At 39.5% G+C, this 25,454-nt stretch overlaps 1 protein-coding gene across 1 annotated transcript in view; it reads left to right on the top strand.

The window, feature by feature from the left end:
* The first annotated feature begins 420 nt into the window (after window positions 1-420).
* The window catches only part of LOC134454286 (NACHT, LRR and PYD domains-containing protein 12-like), a 36,392-nt gene continuing 11,358 nt past the window's right edge, over window positions 421-25,454 (top strand). The window contains exons 1-10 of the mRNA XM_063205211.1: window positions 421-500; window positions 1,665-1,745; window positions 1,882-2,149; window positions 2,407-2,435; window positions 2,707-4,345; window positions 4,619-4,792; window positions 4,914-5,087; window positions 11,142-11,312; window positions 16,695-16,865; window positions 19,929-20,102. Of these exons, the coding sequence (XP_063061281.1) occupies window positions 1,706-1,745; window positions 1,882-2,149; window positions 2,407-2,435; window positions 2,707-4,345; window positions 4,619-4,792; window positions 4,914-5,087; window positions 11,142-11,312; window positions 16,695-16,865; window positions 19,929-20,102 (2,840 nt within the window). The 5' untranslated portion in view covers window positions 421-500; window positions 1,665-1,705. The remainder of the gene's footprint in view (window positions 501-1,664; window positions 1,746-1,881; window positions 2,150-2,406; window positions 2,436-2,706; window positions 4,346-4,618; window positions 4,793-4,913; window positions 5,088-11,141; window positions 11,313-16,694; window positions 16,866-19,928; window positions 20,103-25,454) is intronic.

Genomic DNA, 25,454 nt, shown 5'->3' with positions numbered 1-25,454 from the left:
ATTTTGTACATCCAAAAGTTCGACAGGCGTCAAAAATCTACTTTTACGGAGGGAAATGCACCTTCGTGATGACCACAGCTATCATGGGACATCTTCATGTGCTCAACAATCATTGGGTAACGCAGTCCGTCAGCCGCTGCTAATTTGCATAACTTTCGGGAGAGCTCAACTTTTTGACGTGCCACCGGACCCACGCTCGCCGTGCCGGAATCCCAACATGCATTGAGAGTCTGGTAACGACGATATGCCGCATTTCATTGAAAATGAATTGAATGCGTTGGTACGGCTTGCATCAAACTGACAAATGGATGGGCACCGTTAGTAGTGTTGTAGATCAGTTTAAATGTAAATTTGCAATGTCTGTCTTAGTAGATCTGTTTCAATGAAGCAAGGTAATAAGGGATCCTCTTAAACTCCTGCAGGGGGCCACACTCAGTGACAGTGACACCGGGAAAGTCTGACACAGGATGAATCATACCTTATGATCCTCGGAACTGAATGTAAGTCATTTTCTCTTACTGGTATAGTATGTCACGTAGGCTATGTGAGTACACCCCTCACATGTTTTGCAGATTTGTAAGTAGGCCTATATCTTTTCATAACAGAGCATTAAAGACATTTCCTTTTCACACAATGATTGGTGACCTTTTAACAACATGTAACCGCTTAATTTCTTGTTCACTCAGAAAAAAACTAAATACAGCCATTAATGTTTAAACATTGCCCACAAAAGTGAGTAGGCTACACCCCAGATTAGATTCTGGTAGAGAAGGGGCCATGTCGGCTCGAATCGCCTCGAAATGAAAAGGGATTAAAGGGGAGGTCATCTGTGTGCGTTTCAAACTTTCTTTACATTGAACTTTTACATTTTGAGTCTGCACCAGGTTTAAATAGATCATGATTTGCTTCAGTAGTCACAGTGCATGTTGACATACATGTTTCTTTTAGGTGTAATTCAGATTACCAATGTTGACAGCATTCATGCATCCCCAAACCATGTCAGTCCCACTACCATGCTTGAATACAAAGTGAATTCAGTATAACTTTTTATACTTTTTGAATACCTCCGGTATAAAATAGATAAGTTCAAGGCTGCGTTCAAGTGTCATACAAGTATCTGGAAATGGTATCGGTGCCCTATTTGTTGGTATTGACGACACTGATACCACTATTTTATTGCCGATCTGGGCCTCGCCCGATACTAGTATCGGTATCGGTGCAAGTTTGTCACAGGGACACTGCAGGAAATGGTCAAAACAGATACCACAACTATGCTGCTTATTGTAATTGGGCTGCCTATTGCCAAATTTGATCTTTACATGAAAGTTTACTATGTATTAGACAAATATTTTCTAGTATGGTCCAAGTACAGTCATTTTTGCAGCTAAAAATGGCTACTTTTTTGAAGTTCAAAATGGCGGACCATGGAGAAGATCCCCCTTTTCATGTATGAAAAGTGCAATTTTTCCAGTCATAATGAAAACTTAGAATTTGATGCTGGTGGTAAGTATTCATGAAAAAGGTAACATTAGTGAATGGGCAGCATGAATTCTGTAAATAAACAACTAAAAATCTCACATAGTGTCCCTTTAAACTAACACTATCATGGACGAGAAAATGGTCTCCCTCCTGAAATGACATTAGCAGCATCTTCCCTTGTTCAGATCCATGAGAAGTGTCCAACAGCAGTAGAGCTGACGGAGTCATGGAGGAAGAAGAGGACATGGCCTCTGTATCAAACAAACGTATGTAACTCTTCTATTTAGACTTGTGATTAGCCCATTCAGTTCAGTTAACATTTTATTTACACAGCTGCATACGAACATGGCAAGAGTGCAGAGGGAGATTAGCACTAAAATGTCATCAAAACTTTCTTTCAAGACTTTTTCCGAGATCAGCTGTCTAGAGTTCGTCCTGAGCTCATCAAGAGAATAACGGGAGCTGTTCTGAAAGGTCTCTTGGATAAACTTCAAGCCCACAGCCCTCCTGTGATAAATAATGAAGAGGCAAAGGAGATCCTGCAGAGATCCAGTGTGGAGCAGGACCAAGTCAGGTACCTGGTTGACGTGGTGGATAAGAAGGGAAACAAAGCATGTGAAGTTTTGCTGTCGTACCTTAAAGAAATGGACAACTACCTCTACCAACACCTGTAAGAAGAACGCTGTTGCATTAGTAATGTGTATGTCTAATATTGTAATCAAATGTCAGCCACATAAAAGTACATTAAAAGGATCACATTCTCATGTGACATATAAGAATGCGAAAAATTAAATATACTTGTGCAAAGTTAGTTATGATACATGTAACACATACAGTATATGTCACTTAAATATTTACAAATATATTTTTCATACATGTAAACGTAATATGAGCCTACTGAACTCTAAATTGTCTTATTTCTCCCAGAGTTTCACCTACTGACAAAGAAAGAGATGGTGAGCAAATTACAGCTATTTCCAGCCCTGTGTAAATCATGACATATTCAGCATAGCACCTTTGGGAATCCCTCCTGAGGGAAATGCATGGGAAAAGTAGAACGAGTAGTATGAACATTTTCATGTAGTTAATTTGTCAGTATGAAAGCTCCCCAAACCATATTCCTTGAATATTTTTTTGAATATTTACAATGACAATACAAATTGTAAGGAAAAACCTGCTGTCTTATAATTCATGCATGTGTTATGATTTCTTGTTCTTTCTCCTTAGTGATGGAAATGTCTTCACTGAAAGAAACCCTTCAGCGCATCTCCAGAAAAAAGTTTGCCTTGATATCTCAAGAGCTAGAGACAGGGAAGAAACAGAAACTACAGGACATATTCACAGACCTTTGCATCATAGAAGGTCCTGGAGGGGTCAACAATGAACATGAATTGTCTGCAATGCGTGTGAGACTAGATGAGACGAGAACCACCTCTGGGAGCATGAAAATGGTGCAGTTATCCGATCTATTTTCAGACCACTATCGTACTGGGGAACCTGTTAAAAGAGTCTTGACTCTTGGAATAGCAGGAGTGGGGAAAACAGTGGCTGTGAAGAAGTTTGTCTTGGACTGGGCAGAGGAAACAGAAAGCAAAGCTATACACCTGGTTTTTGTGCTTCCATTTAGAGAGCTGAACATGTATAAGGATAGGGATTACAGCCTTTTTGACCTTCTACAGAAATTCTACCCTGACAGTAAAGAGCTGATCAAAGCCTTTGGATCAAATAAGACTCTAATTCTCTTTGTCTTGGATGGTCTGGATGAGAGTAGGCTAGAACTCTTCAAAACTTACATCAGTGACCCAACAGAAAAAGTCCCAGTTGGAGTTCTTATCTCGAGTCTGATAAAAGGTACCCTGCTGCCATCTGCACTCATCTGGGTGACATCAAGACCTGCTGCTGCCAAGAAGAAACTCCAAGATCTCTTTGACCTTGTGACCGAAATTCAAGGTTTCAGTGAAGAGAACAGAAAAAAGTATTTTGAAAAGGTAATTCCAAACAGATCCAAGGAAATCTTATCACAACTTAGAAAGACAAGAAGCCTCTATATCATGTGCCATATTCCAGTCTTTTGTCATATCACGGCAATAGTGCTGGGAGGAAATCAAGGGAAGCAATGTCAGGAAATGCCCAAAACGTTGACAGAGATGTATGCCCGCTACTGTGTTCTTCAAATAACAAGAATGAATGACAAGTACTCCAAACAAGAAACTGAGATGTGTGCAAAGGCAAAAGAAGAAGAAACTGAGAAAAAGGCAAAAGATGACTTCCTCATTAAACTTGGCAAACTTGCCTTCAAATATCTGGAACGAGACACTCTGATATTCTACGAGAAGGACTTGAGAGATTGTGGCATTGATGAAGAATCAGGAACAATACAAGCAGGACTTTGTACACAGATTTTCAGAGAGGAAGCTGCCGAATGTGGAAGAAACATGTTCAGCTTTGTGCACTTGAGTGTACAGGAGTTCCTGGCAGCCCTTTACATGCTCCACATGTATGCTACTGACCAAACTAATCTCTTCATGACAACTTGGCCTCAAAAGGTGAAGTGGTTCTTCAATAAATCAAGATTCAACCTCTACAAGGGTTGCCTGGATAGGGCTTTACTGAGTGAGAATGGCCATTTGGATCTTTTTGTGCGCTTCCTTCTTGGACTGGCACCTTTGTTGGAGCCTAAAATCAGGTACCCCCTGAATGTGATTCTACCACATCTGTCAGAGAATGTCAAGGAAATGAGCATCGCCAAAACAGTTGATGACATCAAGAGGCAGATCAATGAGTCAAACTCAACAGAACGGATCATTAACCTCTTCCATTGCTTGAATGAGCTTGGGGACAACTCAATGGTTGAGGAGATTGAAAGGTACTTCCTAAAATAAAATGTAAACTTCATTTGGTTTTACCAGTTATTTTTTATATTTTTCTTTAAACCCACTCTGCATAGTTTTACAATAATTATTAGACTGACCAATATTTTCCTTGTACCCCCCGACCCCCCCGTCTCAATCCTTACAGTACAACGTCATGGAAATCATTAAGTGTTATTATCTCTGCCTTGCACTGTCTGTCTGCATGCTGAATGCTGAGCAGCATGTTTTTTTTGCTTACCCAAAGTGTGTATTTTCTGATAAACCAGATACATGAGCTCATCAGCTGAGAAGAACCTGACGCCGGTCCAGTGCTCAGCTCTGGCTTATCTTCTGCTCATGTCAGCTGAGGTCCTGGAGGAGTTTGATCTGAAGAAATATCTCAGATCAGATGAAGGCCTGCACAGGATGCTTCCTGTAGTTAGCATTGCCCAAAGAGTTCAGTGAGTAATAATTGTTATCAAGTGATGTAGCTTTTGGTACAATTCCTGTTTGTCAGGTACATACTCTACTCATGGCTATAATTGGTATCAAAGTGTTACATTTTGTTTTCCATTTCAACAGGCTAAATCAGTGTCATCTCTCCAAATCAAGCTGTGGGATGGTGGCATCTTCTATTCAAGGGCCACATTCTAATCTGCGAGAATTGGACATGAGTGACAATAACCTTTATGATGAAGGAGTGGAGCTTCTCTGTGAGGGACTGAAAGCCCCACAATGCAAACTGGTTACACTGAGGTCAGTGATTGCATGATAGCACTTATATCAGACTACCATCTGGACAGATATGTATAATTCGGCACAACTCCAACAGGCGGCAGATCAACGAACTCCACTGGGTTATGGTTAGCAGTGCTATTTGGGAAGCTTTTTGACTTGAAATGAACTGGACCAGTCAGTAGAGCAGGGGTTGATTTTCACTGATATCACTTAGTAGTAGGGATGCACCGATACCGCTACTGGTATCGGTATCGGCTCCCGATACTGCTCATTATACTCGTACTCGTCAAGCACTTACGGATACCAGCTACGAGTACTACTATTACTCAAAACAATGCAAAATCTTGTCATGTTCTGTGGATTTTAAATCATCATGGAAAAAAGTGCCACCTGATACATTTACTAACATTTAAATCTACATGGAAATGGACCATAAAAATATCACAGGTGGAAAAAAACAAGGCCATGCATTCATTTTCATTGTATTTTGGTGGTAAAAGGTATCGGTATCGGTACTCGGTATCGGCAAGTACACACATTAATGTACTCGTACTTGTATCGGTTTTCAAAAAAGTGGTATCGGTGCATCCCTACTTAGTAGAATAGCAGATTACAATTGCAACTTGTATCAATGAGTTACTCTTCAATTGTTTTTCAGAGGTGTGCCTAACATAAAGGGAGTGGGGGGTGGGAAGGAGCTGTGGTTGCAGGCTGCTGGGTCATTTAATCTAACCCCAGACTTGTAGAGAAAAAAATATAAAAGTGACCAAAAGAAGAAGTAAATCTTGATCCCATTCTTGTGATAGCAAGGAGATAAACAGAAAAGCATATCTGAAACATGCCCAGATTGGACAATATGGCAGACCAGTTGAGTAATGCACAGAATGGATGCGAGATCTGCTTTATGGTGGACAGTACAGTGTAGGCTACAGCAGGGGTTCCGAAACTTTACCATGTCGAGGCCCCCCATATGCCGATAGATTCCAGCCAAGGCCCCCCTGACACGGGCCGTGCCACACTATTTTTTTTCTGTGCACTCTCTTTCACAGCCATAGTCACTGTCTGTGTGTCAGTGCCCCATTGGGATATATAAAATACAGAATTCAGAGATTAAATAGATTATTATAATGCAGATCTCAACTAAGGGACATAATGTTTAGTTAATTTTTGCTTTTTTGGTGTACATTAATATATTATTATTATTTGCTATACTTCCAACCTTCCGCGGCCCCCATAGCACCCCTTTGCGGCCCCCCAGGGGTCCCCGGCCCCCACTTTGAAAATCACTGGGCTACAGTAGACAGCACCTGAATAAATCAAAAAGTTGTTTTTCATTTTTCATTTTTATTTACAACATAGACTACACATGCGTTAAAGTTGAAACTGTCAAAGATTTTATCCAAGTTTTCTCTCTTTTTTGTTATGCAAGACTATGTCTCTAAAGTGCAGCATTTCTGTACTAGGCCTACTCATTTTCATGTCCAAAATAATAGTTTAGAACTCTAAGATTGTAATTTAAAAATGCAGTTTTGAGACTGCAATATAAGGATGTTTTTAATAACTTGTAAGGAATAATAACCGACGCGGTGACCCGATATGGGGAATAATGGATGACACAAACAGCCCAACCAAGTCCAATTTCCCCTTGATATCGGGGCACCTCGAAGGCCATTATTCCCCTTATCACCTGGTTGTTCAGTTCCATGACACAAACACACACACACACACACACACACACACACACACACACACACACACACACACACACACACACACACACACACACACACACACACGCAAGCTCACAGCAACCAAGTTACTTCATAGATGGGTAGTGTAGGGAGGATGGTAGTAACATGTCTTGCTAGTCTGGATTAGAGAACAAGATGTTGAGGCAATAACACACTGGTATCAGGTTGAAGATATGCATGATCCTACAAACACGCTTCCCTGTGATACATTCTACACATCCATCCTATCACAGTACAAAATGGTGTTTGTGTGATCATGTTTTCTCTTGAAGTAATGTGTAAAATCTCTTTACTTACAGTGAGTCCAATATGTATTTGATCCCTTTCTGATTTTGCCGGTTTGCCCACTAATAAAGACATGATCAGTCTATACATTTATGATAATATGTATTCAAACATGGAGAGACAGAATATCAAAAATAAATACCAGAAAATAACTTAAAATAATATATTTTAATTTATTTGTATTTAATTTAGGTAAATAAGTATTTGACCCCTCTAGCTAAAGAAGATAAAGTGCTTTGTGGCAAAGCCCTAGTTGTCTAGCACTGAGGTCAGATGCTTCTTTTAGTTGATGACAATGTTTGTGCATATAGTAGAAAATATTTTTGCCCATTTTTCTTTGCATATTATCTCTAAAACATTAATAGTTTGTGGCTGTAGCTTGGCAAATGGGAGGTTCAGTTCTCTCCATAGAATTACTATAGGGTTAATATTTGGAGACTGTCTAGGCCACTTCACGACTTTAATATGCTTCTTATTGAGCCACTCCTTAGTTGCTTTGACTGTATGTTGTGTATTATTGTCATGTTGGGAGATCCAAAAATGGTCCACCCTTCAGTGTAGTGGTGGAGGGAAGGACGTTTGCACTCAGGATTGCACATTACATGTCTCCCTCCATCCATTCGTTGACGATGTGAAGTTGTCCTGTGCCTTGGCCACACACACACCCTCAAACCATAATGATACCACTTTCATGCATGATGGTGAGGAGGGTGTTCTTGGGATCATAGACAGTAGTACTCTTTCTCAAAACACATTGAATTGTGATAATGCCAAACATCTTGATTTTGGTTTCATCTGACTACAGCACCTCCTTATCATATCCTAAATCAGTCTGATGTCCGTTGGCAAACCTCAAGTGGGACTGCACAGGTTCCTTCTGAAGTAAAGGTACCATGTGTGCACTACAGGATTTTAAACCTCCGTGGCATTAAGTGCTACCAGTAGTTTTCTCAGTGATTTTGGTCAGTAGCTTTGATATCATTGCCTAGTTCATACTGTGTAGCTCTAGGGTGATTTCTTTCTGTTCTCATGATTATCAAATCCCTACAAAAGGTCAAATCTTGTATAGAACCCCAGACAGGCTGATGGATAGTCATTTTGTATTCCTCACATTTTGGAAGAAATGCATCAACAGCCGGGTCATTAATACCCAGTCTCTTTCTTGTGGCTTTGCAGCCCGTTTAATCTTTGTTCAGGTCTAAAATCGTGTCCCTGATATCATTTGACCACTCTTTGGTCTTTCCCATGCTGGTGAGGTTGGAGTGTGACTGATTCACTCATACTATGGACTGATTCTGCTGATTCAATGTGTCTTTTATGCATGTTAGTATGTACAGGTGTCTTTAATTCAGATGACAAGTTGATCGGAAGTGCCTATCTGGTCTGTGGGCCCGGAACTGTAATCAGTTGGCAGGGGATCAAATACTTATTTTGCTCGATGAAATGGAAATAAATTAATATATATTCTCTTCAGTTAATTTCTGGATTTTCTTTTTGATATTCTGTCTCTCCATATTAGAATACATATTATCATAACATTTATTGACTGATCATGTCTTTGTTAGTAGGCAAACCAACAAAATCAGCAAGGGATCAAATACATATTGGACTCACTGTATATCTTGCCACAATGATTAAAGTAACTACATTTTTTGTTGTCCCGCAAACATGCTTACATACAGTACAGAACATGCTATAAATCTGTATTTGGGTAGATGACGTGACGTGTAAATTTTGCTGTCGCAGGCTCTTAAAATTAAGTAAATTCATGCTTTCAAAATTGTCAATGCTTTAAATGATTAAACTAATGTCGTTGTTGTGAAAAAGTAATGTGTAATACATCCAGAGTAAGTATACCTAATTTTGAGTCAAATGTCACATTTGTCCTATGGTGTGACTGAGGCAAGCCTGATTCTCCATATTAAAACATTTTTAAATAAATAATCAAAGCTCAGTCATTTGTCTAAACAACCCTGGCATGTTTTTCAAGGTGTCTATTTTAGCAAGTGGAAATGCTTAATTTTTTTCCTGTTTTTCTGAGACCGTATGGACTTATGAAACTTTGTCGCAGAAAATAATGTCCTGTGGTGTGACATCATATTTTTGGTTAATTCTGTGGATAATTATCTATTGTTGAAGCTCCAGCGGTACATAAATTGTGACTTTAGACCCTTAAGAAGCCAATGGCAAGGGTGAATTTTAGATTTTTCTCTCAGAGTTCTTCAGTCAATCAATTATGTTTTGCTACCACAAGATGTATTAGTTTTGTAGTCCTTTGGTGTGACAGCCATAAAATACATTTCGACAATAGTGTATATTTTTCATATTTTTTTCTTATGTAGATGTATGAAAATGCATCTTACTAAAGGTGAAATTGTATTTCAGTTGGCAACGACATGGCTTTAAATTAACTTAAAGCTCAAAAGTCCTATGGTGTGATGGTAAAAGTCCTATGGTGTGACACTTTGGAGTATCACACCAAAGGACAAACAGGTCACACCAATGGACTAGATATTTGAGAAATAGCTTTTAAAACAACTGGTAGTACATTTTTTGTTTTGTTTTGTTGTTTGACTAGATAAATATTGTGTATTCAAATTACTTATTCCTTTATTGGCCTTTGGAATTTATACTTTGATGCATTGTTGATGAATATTTGTTGTTGATTTTAGATACTGTCAAATGATATAAAATGTCATTAATGGTGCTTTGAAACCATAAAATATAACGGTAACAGTGAAGGAAAGATCAGTGAGAGAGTATAAAGAGGAGTATAGATGAATAAAGTATGCTGTGGAGAGCTCAATATACAGCATAAATGTGCTGTCCAGCTTGAGATACCAAACAGGCACTGGCCACTACACACTACAGGTTCAATGGTGTGACAGTCATAGCATACCTACAAAAGTGTGATGGTCATGCCAAGGTCACACTTGAGAATGAGTCTTATGAGCTCTGCAGGTTACATTTAATGACAGCATGGCTTAAGAGTTACAATAGTCTGATAATCGACTATTCAAAGACTTATAAGTGTAAAGTGTAGGTCCATATTGACTACAACATTATATTATGATCAAAAGACAAAATAATCATGTTGATATATTTGTTTCTGGCTCAGTTTTGCATTTCTGTCCTTTAGCGTGACATGAAAGTCCTACGGTGTGACATGTTTTAAACGCTCAAATATTTGTTTGAGCTAAACAATATGTTTGATAAACACTGAATATTGCATTAGGGAAGAACAAATTATCGTCCCTGAAAAGTTAGTATAAATTCGGACAATTTTGAACATTTAAAAGAAAGATATCCCTTTTTTTCCTCGAAGGTTTCTAATAATCTCACATCTAATGGGAAAAAAAATACTTAAATGGTAATTTCTCATTAAATTAAGACTTTAAAAAATTGCAATAAATATGAAGAGTGTAACAATGTTCATAAAACTCCATCAAGCCATTTCTACATTACCTAATATATTTATTTCTTAACGTCACACCAAAGGACATATTTTCAGCAAATTGCTTTATCAACGTAAATAAATAATCAATGAATAGACCAACATTGTGACCACTTGGATTTCTTGAAAGATTAATTGCTGCTCTACGTAGACATGTACTTTTTTTCCTCATAAACAATGTTTTGTGAAAAAAATGTTTTTTGCTGCCTATCCGTCATCTACCCACTTATCAGTACAATGTAATGCAATTCACTATACGGTACAATGAGGTCCCATGTTGGCTGTAGGGTGATATTTGAAATAAATATGTAAACTTAATGAAAAGCGGTCTCCTGGTGTGAGGTCTAAAGCTGAAAGGTTTTGTTTTCCCTGGAGATTGTACTGTTAAAATACTTAATTCACACAGTTGCATTTATCTAACAGTGGGAAGTAGTCCATAGATATCAAAAGTTTTTTTTTTTAAATGTAGTTTAATTAAATAAATAAAAAAACACAGGTATCATGGTGTGTTGAGGCAAACCACCACGATAGACGTGCATCATTTCACATTGCAATGTGCTGACTCTAGTGTTTCTTTAACAGACTTAATGGCTGTAAGTTCACAGAGAAGTCCTCTAAGGCGCTGGCCGAAGTTCTACAGTCACCAAACTCCCTAACAGAGATGGACCTGAGTGGAAATGACCTGGGGGATTCTGGAGTTCAGCTTCTCTCTAAGGGATTAGCTAGTCCCCACTGCAGACTGCAGACATTAAGGTAAATGATTCATCCCTGTGATGAGTTTCTACACAAGATTCCCATAGTTGCCATATGTCAACACTTTGCTAACAAAATAATCAAAAACAGTTTAAAAAAAAACATCTATTATAAATCTCATTTTAACACCAGAACACCAATTATACACCTTTTGCAATGTATTTATAATAATTCATACAGTAGATGATTAAACTGTGGGATTTGGGGCAACATGCAGTTACTTTTGCAGGTTGTGATATTTGTCAAAGCAAGAGAATGCAACCTGGCTCTTGCAAATGTGTGTTTCGTTCAGCTTCTCAAGCTACACTGGACATTCTGAGATTTCTAGAAGCTTTTTATGGCCTATTTTGCTTTGGATGAAAGAGTCTGCCAAGTCTTGCAAAGTGATGCAGGGCATACTTATAAGTCACACCATTGTGGAATATTGACAGATGGGGTTCAGTTTCATCACACACACACACACACACACACACACACACACACACACACACACACACACACACACACACACACACACACACACACACACACACACACACACACACACACACACCAGAGGCGATTCCTCATTGAGTACAAGGGAGGCGCCGCCTCCTGTCCAAAATCACGAGAATAGTATGTAAACTAATGATTTACACGACTTAATAACATTGCTATTTCAGACCCAGCTCCATATAAAATGCATGTGCTCAACTTAGAGATGAAACCAATCTGTAGTAAGATCCCGAGGCTCGCACAATTTTTTTTCCGCTCATGACAACTCAAGCGTGTCGAGTCTCAATGGACTTCAATGGCATGTGGGATTGTACGCTTTTTCAATGGCAAAATGCTAGCCGGTCATTGGCTATTGCCGTGATTTTTTTTTTTATTTTGAGTAGGGGTGGGCGATATGGCCAAAAATGTATACCTCGGTATAATTTTAGTCACGGTATATATCACGGTATATATCACGGTATTGTACATTTGTTTAAAATTGAAGCGTTGCAAAATGACCCAAAAAAAACACATTTTTTTCAACCTTTGCATTTGATTTTTGGAAATGACACAATGTCCTTTCATATATGTGTGAATTCTTGCCATTACATTTTTTAAAAACAAGCAAAAACTAGCCTATGTAAAATGCATTTTGCAATGCAATGCAATGCTACCCAATAGAACACTGTCAATTTCACCAAGTGTCGAAGGGGTTAAACTACGGTAGAGAGGGGGAAAAGGGAGGGGTGTCAAACTGAACACATTGAGAGTAAATAGAACTGAACGTGGATTGTATCAACTACATCTTTCATTGCACCTTTTTTCTATTTCTGGAGTTGTTTATGGTAATTTTGAAATGTGTGCTTGCATCTGTGATTATGCCAAGCATAATGGTTTAAGCTGTCATTGTTAAAGTTTAGAAAAACGAACTTTCACATGAGGCAGTTAGCAATGCATTGCAGAACCAATGCATTTGAATGGCAATGGCAGCTTTCACTGCACCAGCGGTTAGCGTGCTAACGTTAGCGAAATCGTTAACGCCACATTTTAAACAGTGAACAGTCATTTTAGTTACTAACACCCAGTCAGATATCATGAATGGTATTATCTCAACTGGAAACAGTAACATACAGCTGTTACGGCTGGCGCAATGTGTTAAGTGTAAGGCAACCAATGTTAGCACAAATAAGCACATTTTGTCAGACACCAGCATAGACATGAATGACTTGGGCTGTTAGCTAGTTAGCTTGCATTTCGTGCCCAGTAAATTGTGGAGTTCAGAATCGAGATGTGTTGCCATCACATACCATTTCAAACAATAGTTCACTACAATAACCATACATTTTACAATTGAAGCTTATTCAAAGGAAATGATTGTGCTGTTTCTCTACAACCACATTGCTACAACTTGAGTTGAGCAGTCAGTCGGGTGGATGTTCAAAACGCTGTCTATACTGCCATCTGCAGGATGCAATGCGCTATATCACGGTAGAACGGTATGGCCAAAATCCATACCTTGATGGAAAAAATACCTTTTACGATAGTATACCGTCCATACCGCCCACCCCTAATTTTGAGACTGAGCCTCACTGGGAGTGAATGGAAAGAGAGAGCGACCAGAGACTGGAGCTCCGACTTGTGATTGGGTGAACCCCGTGTCAGTAGGCTACAGTAGTTGAAATGCGGATATGTTATTAATTTGACTGAGAAGTTTCGTCGTGGTAACCAGTGAGGAAGCTATTCATTGCGGTGTACTCCAGTTTTGTGTACATATTCTTGTAAACCTAGTGTTACGAATAAAGTCTTAATAGTGGCACGTCCTTATCCTTTTTAATCTCCCAAATCAAAAGTTGAGGTTGCCTATACTTTTCGTTAGGGCTAGCTTGCAAGAAAGCTAGAGAGCTATGCAAAATGCCAAGCATTGTGGATTAAATTCTGGCGAATTCCAGTCGTCCTTATGAGGAGAAAATGAATATCAAGGAGCAGAGCAGAGCACTGCCTAATATTGACTTGGTGAAAAAGGTAGGGAAGAACAACCGTTTCTTTTGAGCTTTCGTGGTGTCTGATCAACTGGTTAACAGCCAAGTCCCGTTTCCTACTGTGTTGGCAATGTCTGGTAAATAATTAAAGATTTTGCGACCTCTAGTGGTAAATTAAGCCGTGCACCCAGTAATGAACAAAGACAACGAAGGCAAACTCAATCACATCATTATGTGGCGGAGGTAGGCCTAATGATAATAATAATCATTTTAAAAAAACATTTCTCTATGAATAGGCTACAAGGGGATTAACGATTAATGATTAACAAATTTGTTTCAACAAGAGTCCTTTAGTGTGTGAGGCCATATGTGGCTCAGGACCAATGTAAGATGTGTGTCAAAATTGACCCCCCCCCCTTTTTTTTGCGTTCTGGACACATTGTAATTGAACAGCCTCCCCTGTTTGACAGAGTACCAGCCGCCACTGACACACACACACACACACACACACACACACACACACACACACACACACACACACACACACACACACACACACACACACACACACACACACACACACACACATATCGGGGCACCTCGAAGGCCGTTATTCCCCTTATCACCTGGTTGTTCAGTTCCATGACACAAAAACACACACACACACACACACACACACACACACACACACACACACACACACACACACACACACACACACACACACACATACACACACGTTGATGTGTGGCCGCATCTAAAATAAGAATCAATCTTTTGGTACGTGAACCAAAATAAATATGGTATGCCATTCACAACTGAGGTTGCAATAATTCTCTGACAAGAACACATAGGGAGTTTTTAGAAAGATTACCAGACATCAATGTACACCGCATTGTATCGGTTGTATCGGTTACTTTGTATTGTATACTTTGTACAATTATATTGTATCGGTTTTCAAAAAAGTGGTATCGGTGCATCCCTACTTAGTAGAATAACAGATTACAATTGCAACTTGTATCAATGAGTTACTCTTCAATTGTTTTTCAGAGGTGTGCCTAACATAAAGAGAGTGGGGGGTGGGAAGGAGCTGTGGTTACAGGCTGCTGGGTCATTTAATCTAACCCCAGACTTGTAGAGAAAAAAATATTAAAGTGACCAAAAGAAGAAGTAAATCTTGATTCCATTCTTGTGATAGCAAGGAGATAAACAGAAAAGCATATCTGAAACATGCCCAGATTGGACAATATGGCAGACCAGTTGAGTAATGCACAGAATGGATGCGAGATCTGCTTTATGGTGGACAGTACAGTGTAGGCTACAGCAGGGGTTCCCAAACTTTACCATGAAAAGGCCTCCCATATACCGATAGATTCCAGCCAAGGCCCCCCTGACACGGGCCGTGCCACACTATTTTTTTTCTGTGCACCCTCCTTCACAACCATAGTCTCGGTCACTGTGTCAGTGCCCCACTGGTATATACAAATGACCGAATTCAGAGATGCAATAGATTATCATAATGCAGTTCTCAACCAATGGGAATATTGTTTAGTTAATTTTTGCTTTTTTGGTGTACATTAATAAATTATTATTATTATTTGCTATACTTCCAACCTTCCGTGGCCCCCATAGCACCCCTTTGCGGCCCCCAGGGGTCCCCGGCCCACACTTTGAAAACCACTGGGCCACCTGAATAAATAAAAAAAGTTGTTTTTCATTTTTCATTTTTATTTACAACATAGACTACACATGCGTTAAAGTTGAAACTGTCAAAGATTTTATCCAAGTTTTCTCTCTTTTTTGTTATGCAAGACTATGTCTCTAAAGTGCAGCATTTCTGTACTACTCATTTTCATGTCCAAAATAATAGTTTAGAACTCTAAGATTGTAATTTAAAAATGCAGTTTTGAGACTGCAATATAAGGATGTTTTTAATAATTTGTAAGGAATAATAACCGACGCGGTGTCCCGATATGGGGAATAATGGATGACACAAACAGCCCAACCAAGTCCAATTTCCCCTTGATATCGGGGCACCTCGAAGGCCGTTATTCCCCTTATCACCTGGTTGTTCAGTTCCATGACACAAAAACACACACACACACACACACACACACACACACACACACACACACACACACACACACACACACACACACACACACACACACACACACACACACACACAAGCAAGCTCACAGCAACCAAGTTAGTTCATAGATGGGTAGTGTAGGGAAGATGGTAGTAACATGTCTTGCTAGTCTGGATTAGAGGCATGTATTGGCACATTTATACTCATTTACACATGCAGGTTTCTGTGAAAACAAGATGTTGAGGCAATAACACACTGGTATCAGGTTGAAGATATGCATGATCCTACAAACACGCTTCCCTGCGATACATTCTACACATCCATCCTATCACAGTACAAAATGGTGTTTGTGCGATCATGTTTTCTCTTGAAGTAATGTGTAAAATCTCTTTACTTATATCTTGCCACAATGATTAAAGTAACTACATTTTTTGTTGTCCCACAAACATGCTTACATACAGTACAGAACATGCTATAAATCTGTATTTATCAGTACAATTTAATGCAATTCACTATACGGTACAATGAGGTCCCATGTTGGCTGTAGGGTGATATTTGGAATAAATATGTAAACTTAATGAAAAGCGGTCTTCTGGTGTGAGGTCTAAAGCTGAAAGGTTTTGTTTTCCCCTGGAGATTGTACTGTTAAAATACTTAATTCACACAGTTGCATTTATCTAACAGTGGGAAGTAGTCCATAGATATCAAAAGTTTTTTTTATGTAGTTTAATTAAATACTTAAAAAACACAGGTATCATGGTGTATTGAGGCAAACCACCACGATAGACGTGCATCATTTTACATTGCAATATGCTGACTCTAGTGTTTCTTTAACAGACTTAATGGCTGTAAGCTCACAGAGAAGTCCTCTAAGGCGCTGGCCGAAGTTCTACAGTCACCAAACTCCCTAACAGAGATGGACCTGAGTGGAAATGACCTGGGGGATTCTGGAGTTCAGCTTCTCTCTAAGGGATTAGCTAGTCCCCACTGCAGACTGCAGACATTAAGGTAAATGATTCATCCCTGTGATGAGTTTCTACACAAGATTCCCATAGTTGCCATATGTCAACACTTTGCTAACAAAATAATCAAAAACAGTTAAAAAAAAACCCATCTATTATAAATCTCATTTTAACACCAAAACACCACGGATACACCTTTTGCAATGTATTTATAATAATTCATACAGTAGAGGATTAAACTGTTGGATTTGGGGCAACATGCAGTTACTTTTGCAGGTTGTGATATTTGTCAAAGCAAGAGAATGCAACCTGGCTCTTGCGAATGTGTGTTTCGTTCAGCTTCTCAAGCTACACTGGACATTCTGAGAAGCTGTTTATGGCCTATTTTGCTTTGGATGAAAGAGTCTGCCAAGTCTTGCAACGTGATGCAGGGCATACTTATAAGTCACACCAATGTGGAATATTGACAGATGGGGTTCAGTTTCATCACACACACACACACATACACACACACACACACACACACATATCGGGGCACCTCGAAGGCCGTTATTCCCCTTATCACCTGGTTGTTCAGTTCCATGACACAAAAACACACACACACACACACACACACACACACACACACACACACACACACACACACACACACACACACACACACACACACACACGTTGATGTGTGGCAGCATCTAAAGTAAGAATCAATCTCTTGGTACGTGAACCAAAATAAATATGGTATGCCATTCACAACTGAGGTTGCAATAATTCTCTGACAAGAACACATAGGGAGTTTTTAGAAAGATTACCAGACATCAATGTACACCGCATTCCAAATTATTATGCAAATGAGATTTTCACTGATTTCCCTAAATAATCAATATAAATGACAGTCATTATACTTGTCAAGTCATTGACCATTACAGTACAGTTCAAATGTTTTTGAATGAACCTTCCAATGATAATGGTACTTAAAATATTCTGTTTCAAATTATCACGCAAAACAGTTTTGTAGTATTGTAAAGAACTGAAAATGTGAAAAAAGAAAAAAAATTGGATTAAATCGAAACAGTTGATATTTGGTACTTTCTAAATTACATTTCAATGTTCCATACGTGGTTACTAAGCTCTCTGCCTTAGTCACTGGAATGCTGTGTTTAACATTGAAGTCAATGGCAGAACATTGCATGGGAGTAATGGAAGCCCAGATATCCTTGATGCTTTGCTGTCAGCTGTTTTTGTTTGTTTGTTCTGGTGACCCACACTTCACTCTTCAATATACCCGTACATTTCCATGCCACGTTTTGGTGCTTTGGTGGTATGGACATTCTACCTTACCAGACATAACATCCCATTCATTTTCAATAGGGTTTTACTTCTGGTGAGGTAGAATGTCCATACCACCAAAGCACCAAAACGTGGCAAGGAAATTTACTGATCTACTAAATACAATTTATTACAATACTATTAATTGTAGCACATGATTTCCTCCCCTGTTTTTTGTTGCACAAAAAAAGGCATATCAGTGCATGAAGATGTAGATGCCTCCCCCTCCTGTAACAATAATAATATAATAATACTAATAATAGGGTCTAAGGATAATAATAATAAATAAAAAAGAAAAATTCATTTTTTTCTGTTAGGCTAACCAGGGTTTCTCCAGACCCCATCACTTTATAGCAGGGTTTTGAACAGATATTTTTTTCCAATCCATTCGTTCCGAACAGAAACAGAATTATAACGTTTCCGGTTATGAGTTCCACCAATAAATTGACTTTCCCGAACCGGTTAGAACAAAAAAATATTGTTCCCGGAATGGTTAATTTCATTCTTGTTAGCTGATTACTTCCCATATCTGATGTTAATTAACCAAGAAAGACGGAAGTGCAAATGGGTCAGCCGACATTCCAAACTGTTTATTCAAGCGGATGAAAAGAATATCCTCCAGAATTTTGTCATTCAGGGACGACCTAAGCGGAGACAGAATAAACCTCAAATATGAAAATGCGCGCTCCACGCTGACTTGGGTCACGGAGAGCGCTATGACGGACATTGCTAGTTTGTGCATATCTGCATTTGAAGTGGCCATGGATGCCTATTAACCAAGAACAGTCTTGTGCGCTTTAAATGCACATCTCTGCAATATGTCTAACAACGATGCAATGGGAACTTGGTCCTTTTAGGACAGTGGTTTCTCTTATTTCGGATGTGGAGTGGAGACTTTGTAATTTGAATGGAGAGAGAGCGGTGGATTACAGTCAGCGAATGTCTGATGTCACACAGGACGTGAACTTCAGCCGTCATAGTAATGTTCCCGGTTTTCGTTTTCGTTCCTTGAACCGGTTCATAGCCCTGCTTTATAGTTAAGGTGGCCACATTGAAAGCAATCACCGATCACATCAATGACTTAAAAGTTACAGTTTGTATATAATTGTATTGGCTATTATGACTGCAACTGCTTACTAGGAGGCAAATATGCATACAGGTAACGCACACACAAAAAATATAACAGAAGTGGGGCAGGAGTGGTAGTACTTTTGAGTGGCAGGATTGGGGGTTGTTCCACACAGGACATAACAGGGCAGGACAGGATTTTTTTTCTGGAAGCGGGACAGGACAGGAGTGAAAATCCTCTGTGTCATGCTCTACTAACTCACCACCAACAAATTCTTCCAAAAACATTTTCTGTTCATCTCTAAAGAGTCAGTATATAATCTGTCTTGTGACTCATCAATGCGAGCTGCCGTTGATATTTAAGCAATAAATGCTCAGTTTATTTTCTATTCGAAAAGAGCATGTCAATGGCAGCGCTACCAGACGGTAGTGTGTGTAGCTCTCCACCAGCGGACTCCAGAGCTACACACAGGCACGGAACCAGGCTACATGGACAGCACATTCATCAATACTTCACAGGTCCCACTGTTCCCACTGTATTTTATTTTCCCGCCTGCCCCCGCCTTCACCTAAGTTTAAACCGCCCGTTCCCGCCCAATTTGCATTGGGTCCCGCGGGAGCCAGCGGGTCCCAATCCAGTTCTCTATTCTAAACACAGCTGTGTAATGTGTAAAATTTTATTTATAAGCATACCATGATCTTCTACCCCTTCCAGGCTCTCCTTGTGTCTCATCTCAGAGAAGGGTTGTGCATTTCTAGCTGCAGCTCTGACCTCAAACCCCTCCCACCTTAAAGAGTTGGATCTGAGCTACAATCATCCTGAAGAATCCGGACTGAAGCTTTTATCTGCTAGATTGGAGGATCCTCACTCTAAACTGGAGATACTGAAGTATGTGCCCTAGGGTGAATGGGGAATGTTATTGTCAAAATATACATTTGTATTGCAATTTCATTGTGTGCCAATTACTAGAAAAAAAAATCCCATTGATATTGAGCGCACTAACACAAACACTTTCGAAATCCGAATGATTGAACATTTTTAGAGTGCAGCTATAGCTATTGTGTAAATCTGAGGAAGACAGAGAGGTCGAAACGTCATCATGCTTGCCAGTGAATTAATTAAAAGAAAAAAATAAGTTTTTAAAAGAAAAATTCATAGGAGTGAACAAACTTTTTTTTCACAAAACGTTACTTTTTTGTTCAGCACCATGGATTTTGCCCAAGTAACTCTAAAAACAAAACAAAATAGCTATTGTGTGACCCATGGATGTTACCCATGGATGGAGGCATAATCTGTGCATTATCTCTCCTAGACTCAGGTGCACTGCACTCCAATATTTATCCATTATAAAAGATGAATTGTTGGTCCATTTTTAATTTTTATATTGAAGGTATTTCATAAAATGTCATCAAACTTTTCAAATATACACAATTTTGAAATTGTTTCAGTTTTGGATGACTTTTTGGTTAATGATGTTTTAAACTAATGGGTAGTGTGTGTGTGTGTGTGTGTGTGTGAGTGTGTGCGCGCGCGCTAGGGGTTGGGCGGTATGGCCAAAAATGTATACCTCGGTATAATTTTAGCCACGGTATATATCACGGTATATATCACGGTATTTTACATTTGTGTACAATTTAAGCATTCCGTCGCAAAATGTACAAAACGCCTTTTTTTTACTGTTGCATTTGCATTTAGCCACGGTATATATCACGGTATTTTACATTTGTGTAAAATTGAAGCATTCCGTCGCAAAATGTACAAAACACCTTTTTTTACTTTTGCATTTGCATTTTTTAAACATTTGCATTTTTGGAATGTGTGTGAATTCTTGCTATTCAAATCTTTTGAAAACAAACAAAAACTATGTAAAATGCATTTTGCAATGCAATGCAATGCAATAGGCTACAACACTGTCAATTTGATTTTGATCATTGATTTTGTGTTGATCGGGTAATCACGTATGATCGAAAGGCCATCGATATATAGTTTACCGGGAAAGATTGAAGTTATCGGTCGTTGCTGAACGGGACGAGACAAAGAGTGGCGCACGCTCGGATCCAGGAACAATTACAGGTAAGCAGACTTTCATACTTTTACACACTATTGTGTCCCGCGATCCATAAACGGCCACAGTTTTCCTATTGAGAGCGCCTGGTGCGGTCACGGCCGGTTTCCTCCGATCACCTACGATCGGCAACACAAGCTGAATGAAACAGGCTAGCCGGCTAGCGAGCTTTATACTGCAGCCATTCTGTGAACTGCAGCTAGCAGTACGTGTACTGGGGTCAGTTGCTGGAACACACACTTAAAACGTAATAAACTTAAACCTGCTGCACTGCACTGCACTGTAGATCATTTTGCCTTTACACATGATCAGGGAGCAAGGCAGACTGATTTTGAATGAAACGCTGCATGTGTGAAGTCAGCACCAACTGATTTCTTTCCTTTCAACTGGGAAGGAGTCGGGAGGAAGACGCGCTCACTCGGTGAAAGAGTAGAAGCCAGCGCCAACTGATTTCTTTCCGAAGGCGAGATGGCACCTGCGGCAGCAGCACCTCCGTCGGCGGTGACCCTACCCAGCTACCAGTGGAAGCAAGGACTGCAGCGGCAACAGCATCAGGGGCAGCACCGACAGCAACTGAAGTGCCGTGCGCACCACCCCTGCACATGGAGGGAAGGTGGACGGGCTTGTCGCTCCTTGATGTCGCGAGAGTGCGCCATCTCGCCTTCGGAAAGAAATCAGTTGGCGCTGGCTTCTGCTCCTGCACCGTCGCTTCCGTCTGCAGGCCTTCTTCGTTTGGATTCGCCAGGACGTCTCCTGGCTGTCTCTCTCGAAGTGGCCATCCATCTTTCACCGAGTAAGCACGTCTTCCTCCCATTCAAACCGCAAAGCCCTCTAGCACAGTAATTCCCTGGCCCGCAAGCACCGCGCACCATGCATGCAACGAAAAATTGCACGATATGGGATTTTCAATATATTTTGAAAAGTTTTATGGACCGATGTGTGTTGTTAGGATTCATTTTAATTAAAACTATATTTTGTGTGTTTCAGATGCCCTCGCTCAACAGCCTGGTGGGATGGATGATCTTGTTTTTACACAAGCTGTGCAGAAATGGCTGCGCTATGCGCCGGACAGAGCTGGAGGTGCCGGTCGCGGTGACAGTAATTAAAATAATTCAAATAATAAACATCTTTCTTAATAAACATCTTGTGTTTCATATTTATTATTTTATATTATTAAAATGTGGATCCTGGCTGTAGATAAAGCAGGATATATGAGCCAGATAATTCTGGTAGGCTTTCTATTGAAATAACATTGAAAGCTCATTGATTTTTAGTTACGTTGAAATTTCAATGTTGTTTAAATATACAGTGGTGCTCATATGTTTACATACCCCAGCAGAATATACGCTTTCTTGGCGATTTCTCTCAAAATATGAAGGATTACACGAAACCTTTTTTTTCACTCATTGCTAGTGACTGGCTTAAGATATTTATTAGCAGTATTCTGTGTTTACTCTTTCGAAAGCATGATCACAACCCAAACTACCCAAATGACCCTGTTCAAAAGTTTACATACCCTAATGTCTGATGCTGAATACGGCCCTGTTTAACATCAGGGACCGCTCTAAATTGTTTGTGGTAGTTGTGGATAAGGCCCTTAATGTTCTCTGATGACAAAACAGCACATTCTTCCTGGCAGAATGGTTGTGTCCTATAATATTTTTGGGTGTCTGGCTGGAACCTCACATTTGAGGTTTCCCCTGAATGGCTCAATGATGTTGAGATCAGGAGAGTGAGACAGTCGCTCAAAATTTTCATTTTATTCTTTCTGAAGCTAATGACGGGTTGATTTGACTTTCTGTGCTGAAATATTGTCATTTTGGCATGTCCAAACAATGGACCATGTGCAGATTCAAGGCTGATGAGTGTCAAGTTTCCTCCAGTATTTTTCACAGGGCAATGTATTCATCATTCTGTGAGTATGGACCAAAAGTGTAGTGCATTTGTAACTCAAATGTCCCCATGACATCAGTGGTCCATGGGGATGGTGTAACTTTCATCATAGGCTCCGTTGACTGTTCTCCAAATGGTACTGTTAATAGTGGCTGAAAAAAGTTCCATATTGATCTCATTTTTCCAAATGACTTTGTCACATACATTCTGATGCTTCTCACTATGCTATTTGGTGAATCATATGCAAAATAACATGTTTGCATTTTTGTAGTAATGGCTTTCTCCTGTCAACCCCCAACAGCCCATCTTTCCTCAATAGGCCTTGAGCCAGGACCCAAAAATTGACCTCTCGCAATCGAACAGGTGGGCAAGTTCTAATCTGTTTTTTTGACTTCTTGGACATCTCAAGTAAACATTTTGGCATGATAACCATTGCAAACAGGTAGCTTTTTGGTAGTTATCATGTGTTGAAATGGTGCACCAGTAAAATGGAAATGTGAAAATCGGTATTGTGGTTCTTTACTATTATGTAGTTTGTTGACCACACAGGGTGCTTGAATTACCTCAGGGATGCTTTCCCTTCTATTAAGACCCTACAGGTTGTTAGACCACACTAATAGGCCTAATAGAATCACCTCAGCAATGTGTGAATGACAAAATGTGATAAAAAGGATAACATATAAAATCCGATTTTTATTTTATTTATTTTTTTACTTTTTTACTTTTACCCCCAACAGCAAAACAACACCAAAAAAAACATAATGAACAAACACATACTAACATGTGATAACCATATACTGTACATTAATATGGCATGATAACCATTGCAAAGAGGTAGTTAGTGAAAGATCATGCGTTGAAATGGTGGACCAGTAAAACGGAAATGTGAAAACTCTATTGTTGTTCTTTGTTATTATGCAGTTTGTTGACCACACAGGGTGCTTACATTTCCTCAGAGATGCTTTCCCTTCAATCAAGACCCCAAAAAGGTTGTTAGACCATACCAATAGACCTAATAGAATCACCTAAGCTATATGTGAATGAGAAAATGTGATAAAAATAACATATGAAATCGTTTTTTTTTTTTTATTAAACTTGTCCTGCAATAGCAAGAATAACATGAACAAACACCATGAACAAATACACATTAAGCATATTAAAATAAGCTAAAGAGCATTATTTCAGTCCTCAAGATCTGACTCAGTCCAGTAAGTATCTGTAAATATGTCACCATGATGATCCTCTTCATGCTGATATACGCATGTCTTGAGTTTTTAGAGGGTTGTGCATTTTGAGCTACTTCTCAGACATTGGCAATCCTGCAGTTTACATTGATGGCTGCACTTGCAAGACATCAGTTGTAGCACTGCCTCAGGGGCTGCAGATTGCAGCATTCACTGTATAGTGAGCTGGTCATTTTCATAGATGGCCCAGCCATGGTCAAGTGTTCTTGGGATTTGTGGATGCTGCTGAAGACTTGCTCTCAAGATGCCAGCCTGATAGTTGGCAAACATAGCATGCATGAGGAGGCAGTCCTCACATGGTGGAAGTTGGCTTGATTCACACTCTCCATGCTGAGTGCAGAAAAGCTGGTAGCGGGTTGTATGTATGTTCTACGTATTTGTCGATGCTATGTAGAGTTGGCACCTAAATGCTTCATGAATACATCCATGGACAGCTCCAAGTCCTGTCCCAGCTTATGAAAAACTATTTGAAAGAGCTCTGATCTCATCGTGAGCTTTAAGGCTCTGAGCTTTCCACGGCCTGCACTGTCCTTTTGTGTTTTTATGATTATTTTTTATATTTACTTTACATCATTTTTCTATTGTAGACCTAGCCTCTTCCCCCTTACATTAGAAAACTCGCACTGGGTACAAGTAGTTCAAGAAAACTGTCATGTGGTGTACCCTGGCTGTCATGTGGTGCACCTCGACCGGCTGGCTTTAAGGTTGTAACGCAGTCCCTCTGTTATAACCTTATTGTCACCAAATGGTAATGGCCAAGTCTTAATCGGTTACCTAAGACTTCCTGCATTGTTAGCAATGTTGTTATAATGTAGTTGAGCGTTTTCAGCCAAGAGTGAATTGGCCTGTTGCCAGGCTCATTTGCAGTAGGAGGCCATCAGAGGTAGAAAGAATACTAAAGAATGTAATTAAGTAAAAACAGTGAAATACCATTACTTGGTTCAAATTCTACTCAAAGTAGAAGTAAAATTACCTCTTTAAAAGTGTACTTGAGTAAAAGCTTTAAAAAATACTTAAAAAATTTAATTTGAGTAGAAG

Source organism: Engraulis encrasicolus, chromosome 1 (genome assembly GCF_034702125.1).
Source record: "Engraulis encrasicolus isolate BLACKSEA-1 chromosome 1, IST_EnEncr_1.0, whole genome shotgun sequence".
NCBI classification, from domain to species: Eukaryota; Metazoa; Chordata; class Actinopteri; order Clupeiformes; family Engraulidae; genus Engraulis; species Engraulis encrasicolus.
This window is presented reverse-complemented; position numbering and strand designations above follow the sequence as displayed.